General features: G+C 49.1%; 1 protein-coding gene across 1 annotated transcript; it reads left to right on the top strand.

Annotated features, from left to right (window-relative positions):
* Nucleotides 1-9,387: 9,387 nt before the first annotated feature.
* Nucleotides 9,388-21,417, top strand: LOC117554608 (the record flags this gene model as incomplete). The annotated part of the gene is made up of 6 exons (XM_034229055.1): nt 9,388-9,592; nt 19,414-19,560; nt 19,721-19,844; nt 20,046-20,114; nt 20,256-20,302; nt 20,939-21,417. Coding segments are annotated over exons 1-6 (1,042 nt in total), but the record flags the coding sequence as incomplete, so codon positions are not given.
* Nucleotides 21,418-22,278: the final 861 nt, after the last annotated feature.

The raw sequence follows: 22,278 nt of genomic DNA, 5'->3' as shown, positions 1-22,278 counted from the left end.
AGGAAATGAAGTGACAACAACTTTCAACATGTCTCCATTGAACCCCATTGATAGTTCAGCCTCACCTTTCCTCACGCCAGCAGCCGCACACCTTTAGTTAATCTTCCAAAAAGGCCACATTATTAACCCGAAACTACACAAACATTACACTTCAGATACTCAACTTCCTTGACATGCTTCACGTTTTGAAATTTCACAGATATCTGTTACGGTTCTTCCACAAAACGTTCACATGTAAGAGGTTCATCTCTCATTCAGAACAATGGAGACCTGTGATCTCTACAGAGCTCGTTAGCTCAACTAGAAACACCTGTGTAATGGAACACGATGATGTCATCGCTCCAGCAGACTTCAGGTAAAGGTTAAAGGTCCTGCCCTCAACATGTCTATGTGCCATTAGTGAGTTTTCCTCAAAAGCTGTTGCCATAGCAACGCATCCCTCGCCGTAAAACACGATATTGCTATAACTCCTATGAAAATGTTCAAAAATGGGGCGAAGCCTGCGAGCCAGTTCAGGCAGTCCACTCGAGCTGCATTCACACATAACGCCCTGCACTCAAACAGAGTCTCCTTAATACGCCGCTCCATTTCATCTACAGATCTCTCTCATTGCTTGCTGCTGCTGTTGCTGCCCCGCCCCCACCCCCTTCCACCTGTTAGTTATCTACTCATCACTCATCGTGCTGTGTGTATCTGTGCAGTGATGAGGCCCGAGCCTAATAATAATAATGCATTTTATTTATATAGCGCTTTTCACAACTCAAAGACGCTTTACAGTATGAGGGAGGGTAGACAAACAAGGACAGGCAAACAAGTAAGTATAGTAAAATAAAAAAAATAAAAAGGCAGTCAAGAGGAAGTTGATTGAGGGGGGGGGGGGGGCTTATGGGTAGACAGAGTTGAAAATATGTGTTTTGAGGCGGGACTGAAAGACTGTGAGGGACTCATGCCCCGCCCCGGCCACACGAGGACGAAAACGGTCGTTTGCGTTACTGTTTAGTGTCATATAGACCACGGTCGTTTGCGTTACTGTTTAGTGTCATATAGACCACGGTCGTTTGCGTTACTGTTTAGTGTCATATAGACCGTTCGGCCGCACGAGGACGACCGAATACGGCACTAAACGACTGCGGAAACGATAATGGGTCCCAAGGTGGATAGAACGGCATACGCAACGCTCTGGGGGGTCCAACGGCTCCGTGTGTACGCCCTATACGATCATTTTCTGATGATGATGAGGCAATAGCCCCGCCTCCCCACCTCTGCTCTCACCTCCGCGTCAAAGTAAACTGCACACTGAATTCAGATTATTTATCTTTCTCTCGATATGGACATAAACGACGGAGACACCTCTCAAACTACCTAAACTAGTTATAAATATGTTTATTTTTACTGTCGGCCGGGTCACTCATTACTGGATCAGCTGCTGCATGAGACAGACACTGGCGCTGTCCGAAGAGAGGGAGGAAAAAGAGAGGCTCCGTGTATTTTTTATTATAATATATAGATTCGTTATTCATTTGTTTTAAAGCTCAATAAATAACAAAGAAGACCTTTGACCGGCACTTTTTAATTTTGTCTGGAAGATGTAAACTTTAATTCACGTTGACTGGCGAAAAACTCTGCCCGGTTCCCTCGGCCCCCACCGGCGGAGAATACACAGAAGGGCAACCATGACAACCATGCTTCTTCGCTGCTTTTGTGGAGGAAGTTACAGCGCCACGTACAGGCTCGGGCATATGTTACTGCAGCTTCTCCAGCGGTTGGAGCTAAATGGAGCGGTCTCGTGTGGACAGACACTATCCGCTGGAATATTGCGTGTGGACGGAAGCTTTTTTTGCGATTGCGTTTTGCGTTAATCCTATGCATTTAGCCGTTTTCGTCCTCGTGTGGCCGGGGCATCATTACATTATTACATTGCATTTAGCTGATGCTTTTATCCAAAGCGACTTAACAATAAGTGCATTCGACCAACAAAATACAACCTTGAAGAAAACAGAATCATAAAGTACATCAGGTTTCATAGAGCAAAAACATTTCAAGTGCTACTCAACTGGCTTTAGGTAAGCCAGTCCTTTATTAGTATACTAAGTGCTTTGTTAATAGTTCTAACGCTCGAAGTGGAGTCGAAAGAGATGAGTTTTCAGTTTGCGCCGGAAGATGTGCAAGCTATCTGCTGTCCTGATGTCAATGGGAGCTCATTCCACCATCTTGGAGCCAGGACAGCAAACCCACGTGTTTTTGCTGATGGGAACTTGGGTCCCCCTCGCAGCGAGGGCGCAGCGAGTCTTTGGCTGATGCAGAGCGTAGTGCACGCGCTGGGGTGTACGGTTTTAAACCATGTCCTGGATGTAGGAAGGGCCAGATCCATTCGCAGAATGGTAAGCAAGTACCAGTGTCTTGAAGTGGATTCTAGCAGTTTACCGGAAGCCAGTGGAGGGAGCGGAGGAGCGGAGTGGTGTGGGAACATTTAGGAAGGTTGAAGACCAGACGAGCCGCTGCATTCTGGATGAGCTGCAGAGGTCGGATGGCACATGCAGGTAGACCAGCCAGGAGGGAGTTGCAGTAGTCTAGGCGTGAGATGACGAGAGCCTGGACCAGAACCTGCGTGGCTTTCTGGGTCAGCTGGGGACGTATCCTCCTGATGTTGTAAAAGCGTGTATCTGCAGCAACGGGTTGTAGCAGCGATGTTTGCAGTGAAGGACAGGTTGTTATCTAGGGTCACACCCAGATTCCTTGCAGTCTGAGTCGGGGAAACAACTGAGGTGCCGATGTTGATTGTTAGGTCAAGAGTGGGACAATCTTTTCCCGGAAGGAAGAGCAGTATCAGTCTTGTCAAGGTTGAGCTTGAGGTGGTGAGCAGACATCCACTGAGAGATGTCAGCTAGACAAGCAGAGATGCGTGCGACGACCTGGGTCTCTGAGCGGGGGAAGGACAGAATTAATTGGGTGGTCGTCAGCGTAGCAGTGGTATGAAAAACCATGCGGGCTAATGACTGATCCGAGCGAGTTTGTGTACAGGGAGAAGAGGAGGGGACCCAAGAACAGAGCCCTGAGGGACCCCTGTAGTAATTGACAAGGGTCGGACTCAGGACCCTCTCCAAGTCACCCTGTAGGTGCGGTCTTTGAGGTATGAGGTGAGGAGGGAAAGTGCAGAGCCTGAAACTCCAAGTTCTTGGAGAGTGCGAAGGAGGATTTGATGATTCACCGTGTCGAATGCAGCAGACAGGTCCAACAGGATGATGACAGAGGAGAGGGAGGCTGCTTTGGCAGTGTGCAGTTCCTCAGAGACAGCAATGAGAGCAGTTTCTGTGGAGTGACCTGCCTTGAAACCAGACTGGTGCGGATCCAGAAGGTTGTTCTGATTGAGATAACAGGAGAGTTGTTTAAAGACAGCGCGTTCAAGTGATTTAGACAGGAACGGGAGGAGAGAGACAGGCCTGTAGTTTATAACATCAGACGGGTTGACAGTGGGTTTCTTTAGGAGAGGGTTTACTCTTGCCTCCTTGAGACTGTTTGGAAAGTGACCAGAAGTTAGAGAAGTGTTGATGAAATGGGTGAGAAACGGTAGAATATCAGGAGCGATAGTCTGAAGGAGGTTTGAAGGGATAGGGTCCAGAGGACAGGTGGTAGGGCGGGCAGAGGTAATGAGGGTAATAACCTCACTTGGAGAGAGAGGGGAAAAGGAGGTAAGTGTGTTGGTGGAAGGAGGGTCTGGTGACCCAGCGGTGAGTAAAGGTGAGTCAGAAAAAGAAGAGCGAATATCATCAACCTTTTTTTCAAAGTGGGTAACAAAGTCGCTTGACAGAAGTGAGGAGGGGGGAGGGGCTTTGGGGGGGGTCCAGGAGGGAGGAGGGGGAAGGGGCTTTGGGGGGGGTCCAAGAGGGAGGAGAAGATGGAAAATAGTTTTTTGGGATTGGAATAGGAAGATTGGATCTTCTCTTGAAAGAAAGTGCTTTTTGCCTGAGAGATCGAAGCCGAGAAAGCGGAGAGGAGAGCCTGATAGGTTAGGAGGGTCGTCACGGTGTTTGGATTTCCACCGTTTCCGCTCTGCTGCCCGAAGGATGGTTCTATTAGCACGCAGTGCGTCATTTAGCCAGGGAGCAGGAGGGGACTGACGAGCCTGCCGAGATGTGAGAGGACAGAGAGAGTCCAGAGAGGATGAGAGAGTAGAGAGGAGAGTTTCTGCAGCAGAGTTTGGAGGCAGGAGTTGGAACGAGAGTCACGGAGATCTTAGGGGAGGGAATTCCAGAGCCTAATAGCTGCCACTGAGAAGGCTCTGTCCCCAAAGCTGCAGAGTGTGGATGTGGGAATGGATAGGAGTCCGGCTGCGGTGGATCTGAGGGACCATGGCGGTTGGTAAGGAGTGAGAAGGTTTGTGAGATAAGACCAGACTCTCTAACGCTCTGGCAGAGCTAACACCTTACTATGAAGAGAACCACCTACGTGCAAACCCATCTAAGACACAGGTGTGTGCCTTCCACCTGAGAAACCGTGAAGCCAAGCGCCAACTGAAGGTCAGCTTGTCAGGAACCTCCCTTGAACACTGTGAGCACCCAGTCCTACCTAGGGGTAACCCTGGACAGATGCCTCTCTTTAAGACCCACACTGAGAAGACTAAGTGCAAAGTGAGTGCGATGAATAACATAATCCGCAAGCTCACCGGCACGACCTGGAAACCCACAGACTCTGAAGTCAAACCGCACTAGCCCTCTGCTACTCAGCTGCCGAGTATGCCTGCCCAGTATGGGAACGAGCTGCCCATGCCAAGAAGCTGGATCCCGCCCTCAATGCTAGCTGCCGCATTATCACAGGCTGCCTGAATCAACACCTACAGACCGTCTGTACATCCTGGCAGGCATAGCCCCACCAGAGATACGACGAAATGCAGCAAGCAAGAAAGAGCGCCAACAACAGTCTACTGACCAAAGACATCCTCTCTTTGGCCATGTGCCAGCCAACAGCCGCCTTAAATCCAGGAAAAGTTTCCTGAAGAGCGTTCCCACCCCTCGGAACACCGAGCACAAGCAGTGAAAGAGTCACTCGGTGGGAAGAAAGACTTGACAACCTCCCATCAGCAACAACAATGGAGCTAAAGGCGAGCGAGGCACTGCCCCCTGGAGCAGACACCAACTACGCAGTGTGGAAATGCCTAAACAGAATAAGATCTGTGTTGGACGTGCAAAAGCCACTCTCGCCAAATGGGGATACTTAAATGACGGGGACGTTGTGTGTGACTGCGGCATTGAACCACAAACCATGCAACATCTCCTGATATGCCCCCTGCTGGAGCAACCCTGCACAACATCGGACTTGGCAGAGTTTAATGAGAAGGGACAGCAATGTGTTCAGCTGTGGCTGAACCACATCTAACCAAGCCCTGTAACTGACTGCCTTGTGGACACGATAAGAAGAAGAAGCCAGATGGTGGAGGGCTTTGTAGGTGAGGACCAGAACTTTGTAGTTGATGCGATGGGAGACAGGAAGCCAGTGGAGGTCTTTGAGGACTGGGGTGATGTGATGCCATGATGTGGTATGCGTGAGCAGACGTGCAGCTGCATGTTGAACCCGTTGGAGTCTGTTGAGCTATGTCGTGCTGATGCCGTAAAGAAGGGAGTTGCCTAGACGCCAAACTCAACTATCTGCTGCTTCTAATAAACATATTAAGAAACACGTTGTCTGACTGAAGTGCTCAAACTTCACATGTGTGCTAACAGTCCAGCCGTGAAGACGTCTACGGGACAGTTTTGAGATTTCTTCAAATGCCGTAATGCTCACCATGAAACACGGTTTTCTCATAACTTCAGTGAAAATGCTCCAAACGGCCCAAAACTTCACAGGTCTGGTAACGATGCAGCCATCAACGCATCTAAGCACTTTTGAATGCATACAGTACATTTATATATGTCATGTATTATTGCTAAAAAACATGATATCGCAGTCTTAGTGTCGCCAACTAGTTTCTAATATGCAAAGATAACAAATGCGTCTATGATGTATTTTCGATCAGACGAGATCTCTCTCCCGTCTGTGTGCGAGGGGGCGGGGCAGTTTACACACACGCAGCTGCTACATGCAGCGGAGCATACTGCGGAGATGGCGGAGAGAACGCGCTCCGAGGTGTGGTTAAACTTTACCCGTCTCGATGTGAAGAATACTTGTTACCATAAGTGCAATAAGAGTTTAGCATGTAAGCACGAGCAATTTGTCTAAACATTTAGCAAAAGTGCACCGCATGCAGACGGAGGAATGTACCGGGTTCGACCGTCTTTCTAGCAGCTCTGTAGCTCCATCACGAGTAACGTTTCCACGTCAGGTGTTATGTATGCTAGCAGCAACACACGGAGTTAACTACATGATACAAGCATGGGTTAATGATTAGAGGTAACGGAGTTATTTAGTTTGTTAAAATTTCAGCTATTCTGTTTACAGTCTGTCATTAGATTATTTAATACGATTTGTTAAAGGCTCAGGGCAATCTCGATGACAAAGGTCAATGTCCCCCCCCCTGTGAGCCACTTGAAACATCTTTCGTCAAATGAAGGTCTTGCTTCTCGTCTTCTGCCTCGGAAAACCTCTTCTGCCTCTCCCTCGGTATTTTGAGCGGTCAGCATTCTGCGTAGCTTGCGCTGTGTCTGTGAGTCCATTGAGAAAGGCATTACTGAGGTGTGTCCCCCCATCGGGTTTGTTTATCCCGCTGTTGTCCCCATCTACTTGGGGCTGATCGGGGTGGACGAGCTTACGGTGAGTCTGTTGACTGCATGGCTGGGACTTGTAGTGGCGGTGGAGGTGGTTGAGGTGGGCCAACCGGATTGCCAGGGTTGTACCCCGGGGGAGGGGAAAGGATGCCCAGTCGAGGAGAGGTCATTCGGGCCTGCAATGGAAGGACACAGAGATGTCTGGGGTTTACATGGTTTTGGAAATAATTTATTTTCCTTCTTTTCTTCACATTCATCTTCAACCTTAATATTTTCTTTAATGCCCCAAGGCCAACTGCCTTCTTTACTCCCCAGTATTATAAACACTTTCTGTGAGTGTCCAGTTTTCTATAAGTCTTTTACTTTAACTTTATTTTTACCCTTCATTCCATCTTCATGTTCTTGTAATTTATTCTTTAGGTTCTTGATTTTTTATTTACTCAAAATACCTCCCTTTGGAAATCCGAACATTTCCGTCCAGATATTTAATTTAGACAGACTGTTTTCACCTTTTCTGCTCGCATGACATCCACAATCGGACCCTCAGGAGAGTGTACAAGCCCCCTACCTGCTTTGCTCCCAAAACAAAGTCTTTAAGTGTTACCAAAACACCTGCTTTGCTCCCAAAACAAAGTCTTTAAGTGTTACCAAAACACCCCGTTACCAAAACACTATTTTTTCATCCGTCGATGATGTGATATTTTTTTCTCAGTACAAATCACACAAAAACTAATCGTAATCCCAAATCACGACGGATATCCCAAATATCCTACTTTCGAGCAGTCCCTCTCATAAATATCACGGAGTTTAATTACGTTTAACTTTAAACAATTTAGACACTGTACATCTCACCGAGTATTGAAAGCCTTTGAGTTCGTTGGATCTCGTGAAGTCAATCGGTTCCACCCCCGGCGCTGGTCCTCTCGTCCCGTACGGTTTCTGTCGAGGTAGAGGAGAATCCGAGGATCCCGGAGCGACCACCAGCGTCCGTAGGTGTTCCCAATCGAACTTGCAGAGATCCTGCCGACAACGCCAATTGTTATGGAAATCTGAGACCCAATACTGTGGAGAGTACAAGTCAGAGTGATCAAAACAAATAAATGGTGAATCAGACAGAGTTGTCTTTCTGGTTATTTATTTGAATCTTCAAATACATAGATACAATACATATAGACCAGTGCTTCTCAAAGTGTGGTCCGCGGACCACTGGTGGTCCGTGAGCGCCCCCTAGTGGTCCGTGAGTATATTTCACATTTGAAATACATTTATTTATTTGAGTTTTACGCACTCTCGCAGGAATATCTCCACAATGGAGCGAGCTTAAGTTTCACTTTCGATTGCATGATATATCCCAGATAAACACCTTCATCACACATGTTGCCACTTGTTTGTACCATTTTCAGGCGATTTGTAAAAAACGATGTGTTTTTGGATATTTGTGGAGTAAGGTGGTCCGCGAGTGTTTTTTTATTGGTTAAGTGGTCCTTGGTATGAAAAACTTTGAGAAACACTGATATAGACACAGGTCTCACAGAGTATAGAATAGTCTGCGCGAGTGTGCGCAGATATAATAGGAAAGCAAAGCTTATATACAAGAAAGGGCGGGAAGCTCAGACTATCTGTCTTCACACGGTCTCATTGTTATTAGACACCTGTCCTTGAGCTCAGAATAGGGAAGTTCTTGTGAGACTTTGTGTGAAGAGGAGTAGCCTCAACATAGTCTGCCAAATCAGCTGTGTGGCCTTGAAGCGCTTGGGAATAAACCCACAGTAGAGTAAAAGAAGAAAACAGCACATCTCAGGAAATGAGAAACATTTGGTTTAAACATATAAGGATATAATAAAAATGTCCACTACAGGCATCACAGCTTTTATCAACACTTTTACTTGTTATTACTTAATAAACATTTCTGGATAAGATATATGATATGATATATCATGATGACTAATAGTAATTATATTAAAGATAATACTAAGTTTGTCTAAGTTTTATGAATTTAGACTTCATGAAAGTCATGTGATCAGCAGGTTCGTCCTGATTGGTCGACAGAGAGCAAAACAAAGATGGAGGCAGGAAGCTGCATACCGACATATCAGAGAACATTCTGAGCCGACAGCTGGCACAATATTTACATTGATTTAATATTTGAAAAGGTTTTAATATGAATATGAATGTATTACATTTCAATCAATCTGAATATTATTTCATGATACCTATTATTAGAAACTCTCCCTGGTCCCCGGTTTAGCTTGAACCTCAGGATCCATGTATCTGTGATCCTCTCCAGAATGGAAGGAGTCATCACATACAGAGCATCAACTAGTTCCTGAACAGTGTCCTTCACATGCTGATATCCAAGAGAGGGAGTTACACAGTCACAAGATGGAGGAATAGAAAGCAGTATTCAAGGGTTACTTCAGATTAGCTCCACGTCAGAAATGAGCATGCTTGATTGTCTCTCTCCATAGAGGCTGAATCATCATGTTAATCACATAGCTATCATCTGCCTCAACAGTCCTGATGCTCTTTTAGGTAATCACACATCCTGTCATGTTCACAGCTGCAGTTGATGTCTTAGTTATCACGTTACTCTCATGTTGGAGGAGGACATTCAGGATTTTCACAACACCTATAATTATTTCAATTTTATTTGTTTTAGATATTAACAAATGTAACGTATTGTCCCCCCCCCCTCAGAGATCGTGCAGGCGGTGCGTCATGGCTCCGGCCCCCACCTCACCTGTTCCCCCCCCCCTCCCCCCCCTCAGACCCTCGCTCTGCCCCCTCAGCCACAGCGAGGATCTGGGGCTCCTGATGCAGCGCTGCTGGAACCAAGAACCAGCAGAACGTCCCGACTTCAGCTCCATCAAGATCCTGCTGAGGAAACAGCACAGGTGAGGGGGTGGGGCATCAAGATCAGAGGGGTGGAGCATCAATATCAGGGGGGCGGGGCATCAATATGAGGGGGGAGGGGCATCAGCACAGGTGATGGGGGGAACCAAAAATGGGGGGGCAAACAATGGTTGGGGGTCAACTTTAAACTGTGTTTTAGGTCCTAGAGAGACTCCTTTATAAAATGTATTATCTGCAGGGGTTACGGTTCTAACGTCTGTCTCTCGGGGCTTACGGTTCTAGCGTCTGTCTCTCAGAGGTTACGGTTCTAACGTCTGTCTCTCAGGGGTTACGGTTCTAACATCTGTCTCTCAGGGGTTACGGTTCTAATGTCTGTCTCTCGGGGCTTACGGTTCTAGCGTCTGTCTCTCAGAGGTTACGGTTCTAACGTCTGTCTCTCAGGGGTTACGGTTCTAACGTCTGTCTCTCAGAGGTTACGGTTCTAACGTCTGTCTCTCAGGGGTTACGGTTCTAGCGTCTGTCTCTCAGGGGTTACGGTTCTAACGTCTGTCTCTCAGGGGTTACGATTCTAACGTCTGTCTCTCAGGGCCTACGGTTCTAACGTCTGTCTCTCAGGGGTTTCGGTTCTAACGTCTGTCTCTCAGGGCTTACGGTTCTAACATCTGTCTCTCAGGGGTTACGGTTCTAACGTCTGTCTCTCAGGGGTTTCGGTTCTAACGTCTGTCTCTCAGGGGTTACGGTTCTAACGTCTGTCTCTCAGGGGTTACGGTTCTAACGTCTGTCTCTCAGGGGTTTCGGTTCTAACGTCTGTCTCTCAGGGGTTTCGGTTCGAACGTCTGTCTCTCAGGGGTTACGGTTCTAACGTCTGTCTCTCAGGGGTTTCGGTTCGAACGTCTGTCTCTCAGGGCTTACGGTTCTAACATCTGTCTCTCAGGGGTTTCGGTTCTAACGTCTGTCTCTCAGGGGTTACGGTTCTAACATCTGTCTCTCAGGGGTTTCGGTTCGAACGTCTGTCTCTCAAGGGTTACGGTTCTAACGTCTGTCTCTCAGGGGTTACGGTTCTAACGTCTGTCTCTCAGGCGTTTCGGTTCTAACGTCTGTCTCTCAGGGCTTACGGTTCTAACATCTGTCTCTCAGGGGTTTCGGTTCTAACGTCTGTCTCTCAGGGGTTACGGTTCTAACATCTGTCTCTCAGGGCTTACGGTTCTAACATCTGTCCTCTCAGAGGTTACGGTTCTAACGTCTGTCTCTCAGGGGTTACGGTTCTAACGTCTGTCTCTCAGGGGTTACGGTTCTAACGTCTGTCTCTCAGGGGGTTACGGTTTCTAACATCTGTCTCTCAGGGGTTACGGTTCTAACATCTGTCTCTCAGAGGTTACGGTTCTAACATCTGTCTCTCAGGGGTTACGGTTCTAACGTCTGTCTCTCAGGGGTTGCGGTTCTAACATCTGTCTCTCAGGGGTTACGGTTCTAACGTCTGTCTCTCAGGGGTTACGGTTCTAACATCTGTCTCTCAGAGGTTACGGTTCTAACATCTGTCTCTCAGGGGTTACGGTTCTAACGTCTGTCTCTCAGAGGTTACGGTTCTAACATCTGTCTCTCAGGGGTTACGGTTCTAACGTCTGTCTCTCAAGGATTACGGTTCTAACGTCTGTCTCTCAGGGGTTACGGTTCTAACGTCTGTCTCTCAAGGGTTACGGTTCTAACGTCTGTCTCTCAGGGGTTACGGTTCTAACGTCTGTCTCTCAGAGGTTACGGTTCTAACGTCTGTCTCTCAGGGTGTTACGGTTCTAGCGTCTGTCTCTCAGGGGTTACGGTTCTAACGTCTGTCTCTCAGGGGTTACGATTCTAACGTCTGTCTCTCAGGGCTTACGGTTCTAACATCTGTCTCTCAGGGGTTACGGTTCTAACGTCTGTCTCTCAGGGCTTACGGTTCTAACATCTGTCTCTCAGGGGTTACGGTTCTAACGTCTGTCTCTCAGGGGTTTCGGTTCTAACGTCTGTCTCTCAGGGGTTACGGTTCTAACGTCTGTCTCTCAGGGGTTTCGGTTCTAACGTCTGTCTCTCAGGGGTTTCGGTTTCTAACGTCTGTCTCTCAGGGGTTTCGGTTTCTAACGTCTGTCTCTCAGGGGTTTCGGTTCGAACGTCTGTCTCTCAAGGGTTACGGTTCTAACGTCTGTCTCTCAGGGGTTACGGTTCTAACGTCTGTCTCTCAGGGGTTTCGGTTCTAACGTCTGTCTCTCAGGGCTTACGGTTCTAACATCTGTCTCTCAGGGGTTTCGGTTCTAACGTCTGTCTCTCAGGGGTTACGGTTCTAACATCTGTCTCTCAGGGGTTACGGTTCTAACATCTGTCTCTCAGAGGTTACGGTTCTAACGTCTGTCTCTCAGGGGTTACGGTTCTAACGTCTGTCTCTCAGGGGTTACGGTTCTAACATCTGTCTCTCAGGGGTTGCGGTTCTAACATCTGTCTCTCAGGGGTTTCGGTTCTAACGTCTGTCTCTCAGGGGTTACGGTTCTAACGTCTGTCTCTCAGGGGTTACGGTTCTAACGTCTGTCTCTCAGGGGTTTCGGTTCTAACGTCTGTCTCTCAGGGGTTTCGGTTCGAACGTCTGTCTCTCAGGGGTTACGGTTCTAACGTCTGTCTCTCAGGGGTTTCGGTTCTAACGTCTGTCTCTCAGGGCTTACGGTTCTAACATCTGTCTCTCAGGGGTTTCGGTTCTAACGTCTGTCTCTCAGGGGTTACGGTTCTAACATCTGTCTCTCAGGGGTTTCGGTTCTAACGTCTGTCTCTCAAGGGTTACGGTTCTAACGTCTGTCTCTCAGGGGTTACGGTTCTAACGTCTGTCTCTCAGGCGTTTCGGTTCTAACGTCTGTCTCTCAGGGCTTACGGTTCTAACGTCTGTCTCTCAGGGGTTTCGGTTCTAACGTCTGTCTCTCAGGGTTACGGTTCTAACATCTGTCTCTCAGGGCTTACGGTTCTAACATCTGTCTCTCAGAGGTTACGGTTCTAACGTCTGTCTCTCAGGGGTTACGGTTCTAACGTCTGTCTCTCAGGGGTTACGGTTCTAACATCTGTCTCTCAGGGGTTACGGTTCTAACATCTGTCTCTCAGAGGTTACGGTTCTAACATCTGTCTCTCAGGGGTTACGGTTCTAACGTCTGTCTCTCAGGGGTTGCGGTTCTAACATCTGTCTCTCAGGGGTTACGGTTCTAACGTCTGTCTCTCAGAGGTTACGGTTCTAACATCTGTCTCTCAGAGGTTACGGTTCTAACATCTGTCTCTCAGGGGTTACGGTTCTAACGTCTGTCTCTCAGAGGTTACGGTTCTAACATCTGTCTCTCAGGGGTTACGGTTCTAACGTCTGTCTCTCAAGGATTACGGTTCTAACGTCTGTCTCTCAGGGGTTACGGTTCTAACGTCTGTCTCTCAAGGGTTACGGTTCTAACGTCTGTCTCTCAGGGGTTACGGTTCTAACGTCTGTCTCTCAGAGGTTACGGTTCTAACGTCTGTCTCTCAGGGGTTACGGTTCTAGCGTCTGTCTCTCAGGGGTTACGGTTCTAACGTCTGTCTCTCAGGGGTTACGATTCTAACGTCTGTCTCTCAGGGCTTACGGTTCTAACATCTGTCTCTCAGGGGTTACGGTTCTAACGTCTGTCTCTCAGGGCTTACGGTTCTAACATCTGTCTCTCAGGGGTTACGGTTCTAACGTCTGTCTCTCAGGGGTTTCGGTTCTAACGTCTGTCTCTCAGGGGTTACGGTTCTAACGTCTGTCTCTCAGGGGTTACGGTTCTAACGTCTGTCTCTCAGGGGTTTCGGTTCTAACGTCTGTCTCTCAGGGGTTTCGGTTCTAACGTCTGTCTCTCAGGGGTTTCGGTTCGAACGTCTGTCTCTCAAGGGTTACGGTTCTAAAGTCTGTCTCTCAGGGGTTACGGTTCTAACGTCTGTCTCTCAGGGGTTACGGTTCTAACGTCTGTCTCTCAGGGCTTACGGTTCTAACATCTGTCTCTCAGGGGTTTCGGTTCTAACGTCTGTCTCTCAGGGGTTACGGTTCTAACATCTGTCTCTCAGGGGTTACGGTTCTAACATCTGTCTCTCAGAGGTTACGGTTCTAACGTCTGTCTCTCAGGGGTTACGGTTCTAACGTCTGTCTCTCAGGGGTTACGGTTCTAACATCTGTCTCTCAGGGGTTACGGTTCTAACATCTGTCTCTCAGGGGTTACGGTTCTAACGTCTGTCTCTCAGAGGTTACGGTTCTAACATCTGTCTCTCAGAGGTTACGGTTCTAACATCTGTCTCTCAGGGGTTACGGTTCTAACGTCTGTCTCTCAGAGGTTACGGTTCTAACATCTGTCTCTCAGGGGTTACGGTTCTAATGTCTGTCTCTCAAGGATTACGGTTCTAACGTCTGTCTCTCAGGGGTTACGGTTCTAACATCTGTCTCTCAGAGGTTACGGTTCTAACATCTGTCTCTCAGGGGTTACAGTTCTAACGTCTGTCTCTCAGGGGTTACGGTTCTAACATCTGTCTCTCAGGGGTTACGGTTCTAACGTCTGTCTCTCAAGGGTTACGGTTCTAACGTCTGTCTCTCAAGGGTTATGGTACTAACGTCTGTCTCTCAGGGCTTACGGTTCTAACGTCTGTCTCCCAGAGGTTACGGTTCTAACGTCTGTCTCTAAGGGGTTACGGTTCTAACGTCTGTCTCTCAGGGCTTACGGTTCTAACGTCTGTCTCCCAGAGGTTACGGTTCTAACGTCTGTCTCTCAGGGGTTACGGTTCTAACGTCTGTCTCTCAAGGGTTACGGTTCTAACGTCTGTCTCTCTGTGGTTCGGTTCTAACGTCTGTCTCTCAGAGGTTACGGTTCTAACGTCTGTCTCTCTGTGGTTCGGTTCTAACGTCTGTCTCTCAGGGGTTACGGTTCGAACGTCTGTCTCTCAGGGGTTACGGTTCTAACGTCTGTCTCTCAGGGGTTACGGTTCTAACGTCTGTCTCTCAGAGGTTACGGTTCTAACGTCTGTCTCTCAGCGGTTACGGTTCTAGCGTCTGTCTCTCAGAGGTTACGTTCTAACGTCTGTCTCTCAGGGGTTACGGTTCTAACGTCTGTCTCTCAGGGGTTACGGTTCTAGCGTCTGTCTCTCAGGGGTTACGGTTCTAACATCTGTCTCTCAAAGGTTACGGTTCTAACGTCTGTCTCTCAGAGGTTACGGTTCTAACATCTGTCTCTCAAAGGTTACGGTTCTAACATCTGTTTCTCAGGGGTTACGGTTCTAACATCTGTCTCTCAAAGGTTACGGTTCTAACGTCTGTCTCTCAGAGGTTACGATTCTAACGTCTGTCTCTCAGGGCCTACGGTTCTAACGTCTGTCTCTCAGGGGTTTCGGTTCTAACGTCTGTCTCTCAGGGCTTACGGTTCTAACATCTGTCTCTCAGGGGTTACGGTTCTAACGTCTGTCTCTCAGGGGTTTCGGTTCTAACGTCTGTCTCTCAGGGGTTACGGTTCTAACGTCTGTCTCTCAGGGGTTACGGTTCTAACGTCTGTCTCTCAGGGGTTACGGTTCTAACGTCTGTCTCTCAGGGGTTTCGGTTCGAACGTCTGTCTCTCAGGGGTTACGGTTCTAACGTCTGTCTCTCAGGGGTTTCGGTTCTAACGTCTGTCTCTCAGGGGTTACGGTTCTAACGTCTGTCTCTCAGGGGTTACGGTTCTAACGTCTGTCTCTCAGGGGTTTCGGTTCTAACGTCTGTCTCTCAGGGGTTACGGTTCTAACGTCTGTCTCTCAGGGGTTACGGTTCTAACGTCTGTCTCTCAGGGGTTTCGGTTCTAACCTCTGTCTCTCAGGGGTTTCGGTTCTAACGTCTGTCTCTCAGGGGTTTCGGTTCGAACGTCTGTCTCTCAAGGGTTACGGTTCTAAAGTCTGTCTCTCAGGGGTTACGGTTCTAACGTCTGTCTCTCAGGGGTTTCGGTTCTAACGTCTGTCTCTCAGGGCTTACGGTTCTAACATCTGTCTCTCAGGGGTTTCGGTTCTAACGTCTGTCTCTCAGGGGTTACGGTTCTAACATCTGTCTCTCAGGGGTTACGGTTCTAACATCTGTCTCTCAGAGGTTACGGTTCTAACGTCTGTCTCTCAGGGGTTACGGTTCTAACGTCTGTCTCTCAGGGGTTACGGTTCTAACATCTGTCTCTCAGGGGTTGCGGTTCTAACATCTGTCTCTCAGGGGTTTCGGTTCTAACGTCTGTCTCTCAGGGGTTACGGTTCTAACGTCTGTCTCTCAGGGGTTACGGTTCTAACGTCTGTCTCTCAGGGGTTTCGGTTCTAACGTCTGTCTCTCAGGGGTTTCGGTTCGAACGTCTGTCTCTCAGGGGTTACGGTTCTAACGTCTGTCTCTCAGGGCTTACGGTTCTAACATCTGTCTCTCAGGGGTTACGGTTCTAACGTCTGTCTCTCAGGGGTTTCGGTTCTAACGTCTGTCTCTCAGGGGTTACGGTTCTAACGTCTGTCTCTCAGGGGTTACGGTTCTAACGTCTGTCTCTCAGGGGTTACGGTTCTAACATCTGTCTCTCAGAGGTTACGGTTCTAACATCTGTCTCTCAGGGGTTACGGTTCTAACGTCTGTCTCTCAGAGGTTACGGTTCTAACATCTGTCTCTCAGGGGTTACGGTTCTAACGTCTGTCTCTCAAGGATTACGGTTCTAACGTCTGTCTCTCAGGGGTTACGGTTCTAACGTCTGTCTCTCAAGGGTTACGGTTCTAACGTCTGTCTCTCAGGGGTTACGGTTCTAACGTCTGTCTCTCAGAGGTTACGGTTCTAACGTCTGTCTCTCAGGGGTTACGGTTCTAGCGTCTGTCTCTCAGGGGTTACGGTTCTAACGTCTGTCTCTCAGGGGTTACGATTCTAACGTCTGTCTCTCAGGGCTTACGGTTCTAACGTCTGTCTCTCAGGGGTTACGGTTCTAACGTCTGTCTCTCAGGGCTTACGGTTCTAACATCTGTCTCTCAGGGGTTACGGTTCTAAACGTCTGTCTCTCAGGGGTTTCGGTTCTAACGTCTGTCTCTCAGGGGTTACGGTTCTAACGTCTGTCTCTCAGGGGGTTACGGTTCTAACGTCTGTCTCTCAGGGGTTCGGTTCTAACGTCTGTCTCTCAGGGTTTTCGGTTTCTAACGTCTGTCTCTCAGGGGTTTCGGTTCGAACGTCTGTCTCTCAGGGTTACGGTTCTAAAGTCTGTCTCTCAGGTACGGTTCTACGTCTGTCTCTCAGGGGGTTTCGGTTCTAACGTCTGTCTCTCAGGGCTTACGGTTCTAACATCTGTCTCTCAGGGGTTTCGGTTCTAACGTCTGTCTCTCAGGGGTTACGGTTCTAAACATCTGTCTCTCAGGGGTTACGGTTCTAACATCTGTCTCTCAGAGGTTACGGTTCTAACGTCTGTCTCTCAGGGGTTACGGTTCTAAACGTCTGTCTCTCAGGGGTTACGGTTCTAACATCTGTCTCTCAGGGGTTGCGGTTCTAACATCTGTCTCTCAGGGGTTACGGTTCTAACGTCTGTCTCTCAGAGGTTACGGTTCTAACATCTGTCTCTCAGAGGTTACGGTTCTAACATCTGTCTCTCAGGGGTTACGGTTCTAACGTCTGTCTCTCAGAGGTTACGGTTCTAACATCTGTCTTCTCAGGGGTTACGGTTCTAATGTCTGTCTCTCAGGGGTTACGGTTCTAACGTCTGTCTCTCAGGGGTTACGGTTCTAACATCTGTCTCTCAGAGGTTACGGTTCTAACATCTGTCTCTCAGGGGTTACAGTTCTAACGTCTGTCTCTCAGGGGTTACGGTTCTAACATCTGTCTCTCAGGGGTTACGGTTCTAACGTCTGTCTCTCAAGGGTTACGGTTCTAACGTCTGTCTCTCAAGGGTTATGGTACTAACGTCTGTCTCTCAGGGCTTACGGTTCTAACGTCTGTCTCCCAGAGGTTACGGTTCTAACGTCTGTCTCTAAGGGGTTACGGTTCTAACGTCTGTCTCTCAGGGCTTACGGTTCTAACGTCTGTCTCCCAGAGGTTACGGTTCTAACGTCTGTCTCTCAGGGGTTACGGTTCTAACGTCTGTCTCTCAAGGGTTACGGTTCTAACGTCTGTCTCTCTGTGGTTCGGTTCTAACGTCTGTCTCTCAGAGGTTACGGTTCTAACGTCTGTCTCTCTGTGGTTCGGTTCTAACGTCTGTCTCTCAGGGGTTACGGTTCGAACGTCTGTCTCTCAGGGGTTACGGTTCTAACGTCTGTCTCTCAGGGGTTACGGTTCTAACGTCTGTCTCTCAGAGGTTACGGTTCTAACGTCTGTCTCTCAGCGGTTACGGTTCTAGCGTCTGTCTCTCAGAGGTTACGTTCTAACGTCTGTCTCTCAGGGGTTACGGTTCTAACGTCTGTCTCTCAGGGGTTACGGTTCTAGCGTCTGTCTCTCAGGGGTTACGGTTCTAACATCTGTCTCTCAAAGGTTACGGTTCTAACGTCTGTCTCTCAGAGGTTACGGTTCTAACATCTGTCTCTCAAAGGTTACGGTTCTAACATCTGTTTCTCAGGGGTTACGGTTCTAACATCTGTCTCTCAAAGGTTACGGTTCTAACGTCTGTCTCTCAGAGGTTACGGTTCTAACATCTGTCTCTCAGGGGTTACGGTTCTAACATCTGTCTCTCAAAGGTTACGGTTCTAATGTCTGTCTTTCAGGGGTTACGGTTCTAACGTCTGTCCCTCAGGGGTTACGGTTCTAACGTCTGTCTCTCAGAGGTTACGGTTCTAACGTCTGTCTTTCAGGGGTTACGGTTCTAACGTCTGTCTCTCTGGGGTTACGGTTCTAGCGGCTGTCTCTCAGGGGTTACGGTTCTAACGTCTCTCTTTCAGGGGTTACGGTTATAACGTCTGTCTCTCAGGGGTTACGGTTCTAACGTCTGTCCCTCAGGGGTTACGGTTCTAACGTCTGTCTTTCAGGGGTTACGGTTCTAACGTCTGTCTTTCAGGGGTTACGGTTCTAACGTCTGTCTCTCAGGGGTTACGGTTCTAACGTCTGTCTTTCAGGGGTTACGGTTCTAACGTCGGTCTCTCAGGGGTTACGGTTCTAGCGCCTGTCTCTCAGGGGTTACGGTTCTAACGTCTATCTTTCAGGGGTTACGGTTCTAACGTCTGTCTTTCAGAGGTTACGGTTCTTACATCTGTCTCTCAGGGGTTACGGTTCTAACGTCTGTCTTTCAGGGGTTACGGTTCTAACGTCTGTCTCTCAAGGGTTACGGTTCTAACGTCTGTCTCTCAGGGGTTACGGTTCTAACGTCTGTCTCTCAGAGGTTACGGTTCTAACGTCTGTCTCTCAGGGGTTACTGTTCTAGCGTCTGTCTCTCAGGGGTTACGGTTCTAACGTCTGTCTCTCAGGGGTTACGGTTCTCACGTCTGTCTCTCAGGGCTTACGGTTCTAAAATCTGTCTCTCAGGGGTTTCGGTTCTAACGTCTGTCTCTCAGGGCTTACGGTTCTAACGTCTATCTCCCAGAGGTTACGGTTCTAACGTCTGTCTCTCTGTGGTTCGGTTCTAATGTCTGTCTCTCAGGGGTTACGGTTCTAACGTCTGTCTCTCAAGGGTTACGGTTCTAACGTCTGTCTCTCTGTGGTTCGGTTCTAACGTCTGTCTCTCAGAGGTTACGGTTCTAACGTCTGTCTCTCTGTGGTTCGGTTCTAACGTCTGTCTCTCAGGGGTTACGGTTCGAACGTCTGTCTCTCAGAGGTTACGGTTCGAACGTCTGTCTCTCAGAGGTTACGGTTCTAACCTCTGTCTCCCAGAGGTTACGGTTCTAACGTCTGTCTCTCTGTCGTTCGGTTCTAACGTCTGTCTCTCAGGGGTTACGGTTCGAACATCCTGGACAACCTGCTCTCCCGGATGGAACAATACGCCAACAACCTGGAGGAACTGGTGGAGGAACGGACTCAGGCGTATCATGAAGAGAAGCGTAAAGCAGAGACCCTGCTGTACCAGATACTACCTCAGTGAGTACATACATACTGTACCAGATATTACCTCAGTGAGTACATACATACTGTACCAGATACTACCTCAGTGAGTACATACATACTGTACCAGATACTACCTCAGTGAGTACTGCACTAAATACTACGCAGTACTACAGTAATACTTGCTGTGTTGCAGCTCAGTTGCAGAGCAGCTGAAACGAGGACAGACGGTTGAGGCCGAGGCCTTCGACTCCGTCACCATCTACTTCAGTGACATCATCGGGTTCACAGCGCTGTCTGCGGAGAGCACGCCACTGCAGGTCAGAGGAACCTATTAGAACCTGTTAGAACAACTCTCTAGGTCATATTAAACATGTTAGAACTAGTTAGGACAACTCTGCAAGTCATATTAGAACCTGTTAGAACAACTCTGTACGTCAGTAGAATCCAGTAGAACCTATTAGAACCACACTGCAGGTCAGTAGAACCCAGTGGAACCCATGTTTGTGTTGTTCCCTCAGGTGGTGACGCTGCTCAACGACCTGTACACCTGCTTCGACGCCATCATCGACAACTTTGATGTTTACAAGGTAGACCTGCTCAGTGCTAAGCTAAGCTAACATGTTTATATTGAAGCGGCTCTTCCCTCAGAACCAGACTCCATGTTAAAGGTCTCCTATCATCCAGAATGCACTCTCTGATGTCTTCTCTACATCACCATGTGTCCCCAGTGTGTCCCCCGGTGTGTCCCCGCTGTGTCCCCGCTGTGTCCCCGCTGTGTCCCGGTGTGTCCCCGGTGTGTCCCCGCTGTGTCCCCGCTGTGTCCCGGGTGTCCCCGCTGTGTCCCCGCTGTGTCCCCGGTGTGTCCCCGCTGTGTCCCCGGTGTGTCCCCGCTATGTCCCCGCTGTGTCCCCGCTGTGTCCCTGCTGTGTCCCCGCTGTGTCCCCGGTGTGTCAGGAGACTCTCAAAGTGTCAGAAAAGAAACAAACCCCTCTCTCTTTTCCTCCGTACCCACATCTCTAAAAACGGGGAACAACGGAGCTGATCCAGATTTGCTGCGTCATGACCACATTACTAAAATGTGGGCGGGCTTTACCCCCACGGGCGAATCGGAAACGTTGCTGTTAGAAACAATCAAATCAAAATTAAAAAAAGTTGTATTTATATAGCCCTGCTGTCTGCTAACTGACAGGTTAACCACAGCTGGCTTATGCAACTCCACACGCTCTATTGCACAGCGGCTCTCATCATGTCGCCGTTTAGGAGAAGGCTCGTAAACCGGACATTGAGGCGCGTTCAAGCTCAAACCTGCTTGAGGTATGAGCGTGAACGCGGTATGTGGTATGAGCGGAGGTGTGTGGAGGCATATCTGTGACATAGGAAACAAGCCCGTGCTGTCTAATCAACCGACAAGTTTTAAAGACAGCCGGTTTGTGCCGCGAGCCCTGCTGCCTAATAACCGACAGAGCTCTCCTGAACCGGGGGAACGGGGAGATCTCATTAGGCGGCTGCCTATGATCTCTGGGATTTCCTGGAGAATACCGCCTATCGACGGCAGAGCCGTGATGGTGGATAGAGGCGGACCCAGTGCCAGCCCGGCAGCCGAACTTATAGGCTCGGCTGTCGGGCTGACACCGGGCCCCGCCCTGTCTCCACCGTCCGGAGGAGAGGGAGGATGGGGCCAGGGGAACCACATGGTGATCCGTGAATGGAGGGGAAGGAGTCGCCTGCCTGCTGCCCGCCACTCGGATCCCATCAATCAAGGGCTTGGTCCACGGAGTAAGACTCTTGGACCAGCCAATCATCCTCGGCCGCAGCCGCGAGAGCGTCCGCTCTCCGCTGTCTGTGTGCCGGAGGGCCAATGCTTCTGCAACGGGGTGCTGAAGAAAAAATGTGAGCAGATTGTAGGGACTACTTCCTATTTATACGGAAGTGAGGCCGTAGGTGGGGCCCACGTCATAGGTGGGCGTGGATTAAGTCTGTCAGTGCTGCACACGTGCAGTGGGATTACCCAATAGCGATAGCCTTAGAGGGTGAAGCCTTATACGAAATGGAGCTAACCTGTGCTGGAGAGAGTATGTGTGAAGAAGCAGGAAATCAAAAGGAAGTCACCTTGTGGTAAACCTGAGATGTGTCCTTAGTAACAGCTGGAAGAGAGGGGGGGGGGGGGGCTACAAGGACCTGTTTGGGGTTTGGAGCAGGACACTCCAGAGACATGTCCTTAGTAACAGCTGGAAGAGAGGGGGGGGGGGCTACAAGGATCTGTTTGGGGTTTGGAGCAGGACACTTCAGAGACATGTCCTTAGTAACAGCTGGAAGAGAGGGGGGGGGCTACAATGATCTGTTTTGGGGGTTGGAGCAGGACCTTTCAGAGACATGTCCTTAGTAACAGCTGGAAGAGAGGGGGGGGGGGGGCTACAAGGGACCGTTTGGGGGTTGGAGCAGGACCTTCAGAGACATGTCCTTAGTAACCAGCTGGAAGAGAGGGGGGGGGGGCTACAGGACCTGTTTGGGGTTTGGAAGCAGGACACTTCAGAGACATGTCCTTAGTACAGCTGGAAGAGAGGAGGGGGGGGGCTACAAGGATCTGTTTGGGGTTTGGAGCAGGGACACTTCAAGACATGTCCTTAGTAACAGCTGGAAAGAGGGGGGGGGCTACAAGGATCTGTTTGGGGTTTGGAGCAGGCACTTCAGAGACTGTCCTTAGTACAGCTGCAAGAGAGGGGGGGGGGGCTACAAGATCTGTTTTGGGTT

This window comes from Gymnodraco acuticeps, unplaced genomic scaffold (assembly GCF_902827175.1).
Source record: "Gymnodraco acuticeps unplaced genomic scaffold, fGymAcu1.1, whole genome shotgun sequence".
Taxonomy (NCBI): Eukaryota; Metazoa; Chordata; class Actinopteri; order Perciformes; family Bathydraconidae; genus Gymnodraco; species Gymnodraco acuticeps.
Note: the sequence above shows the minus strand (reverse complement) of the source record. Positions and strands in the feature narration are given on the sequence as shown.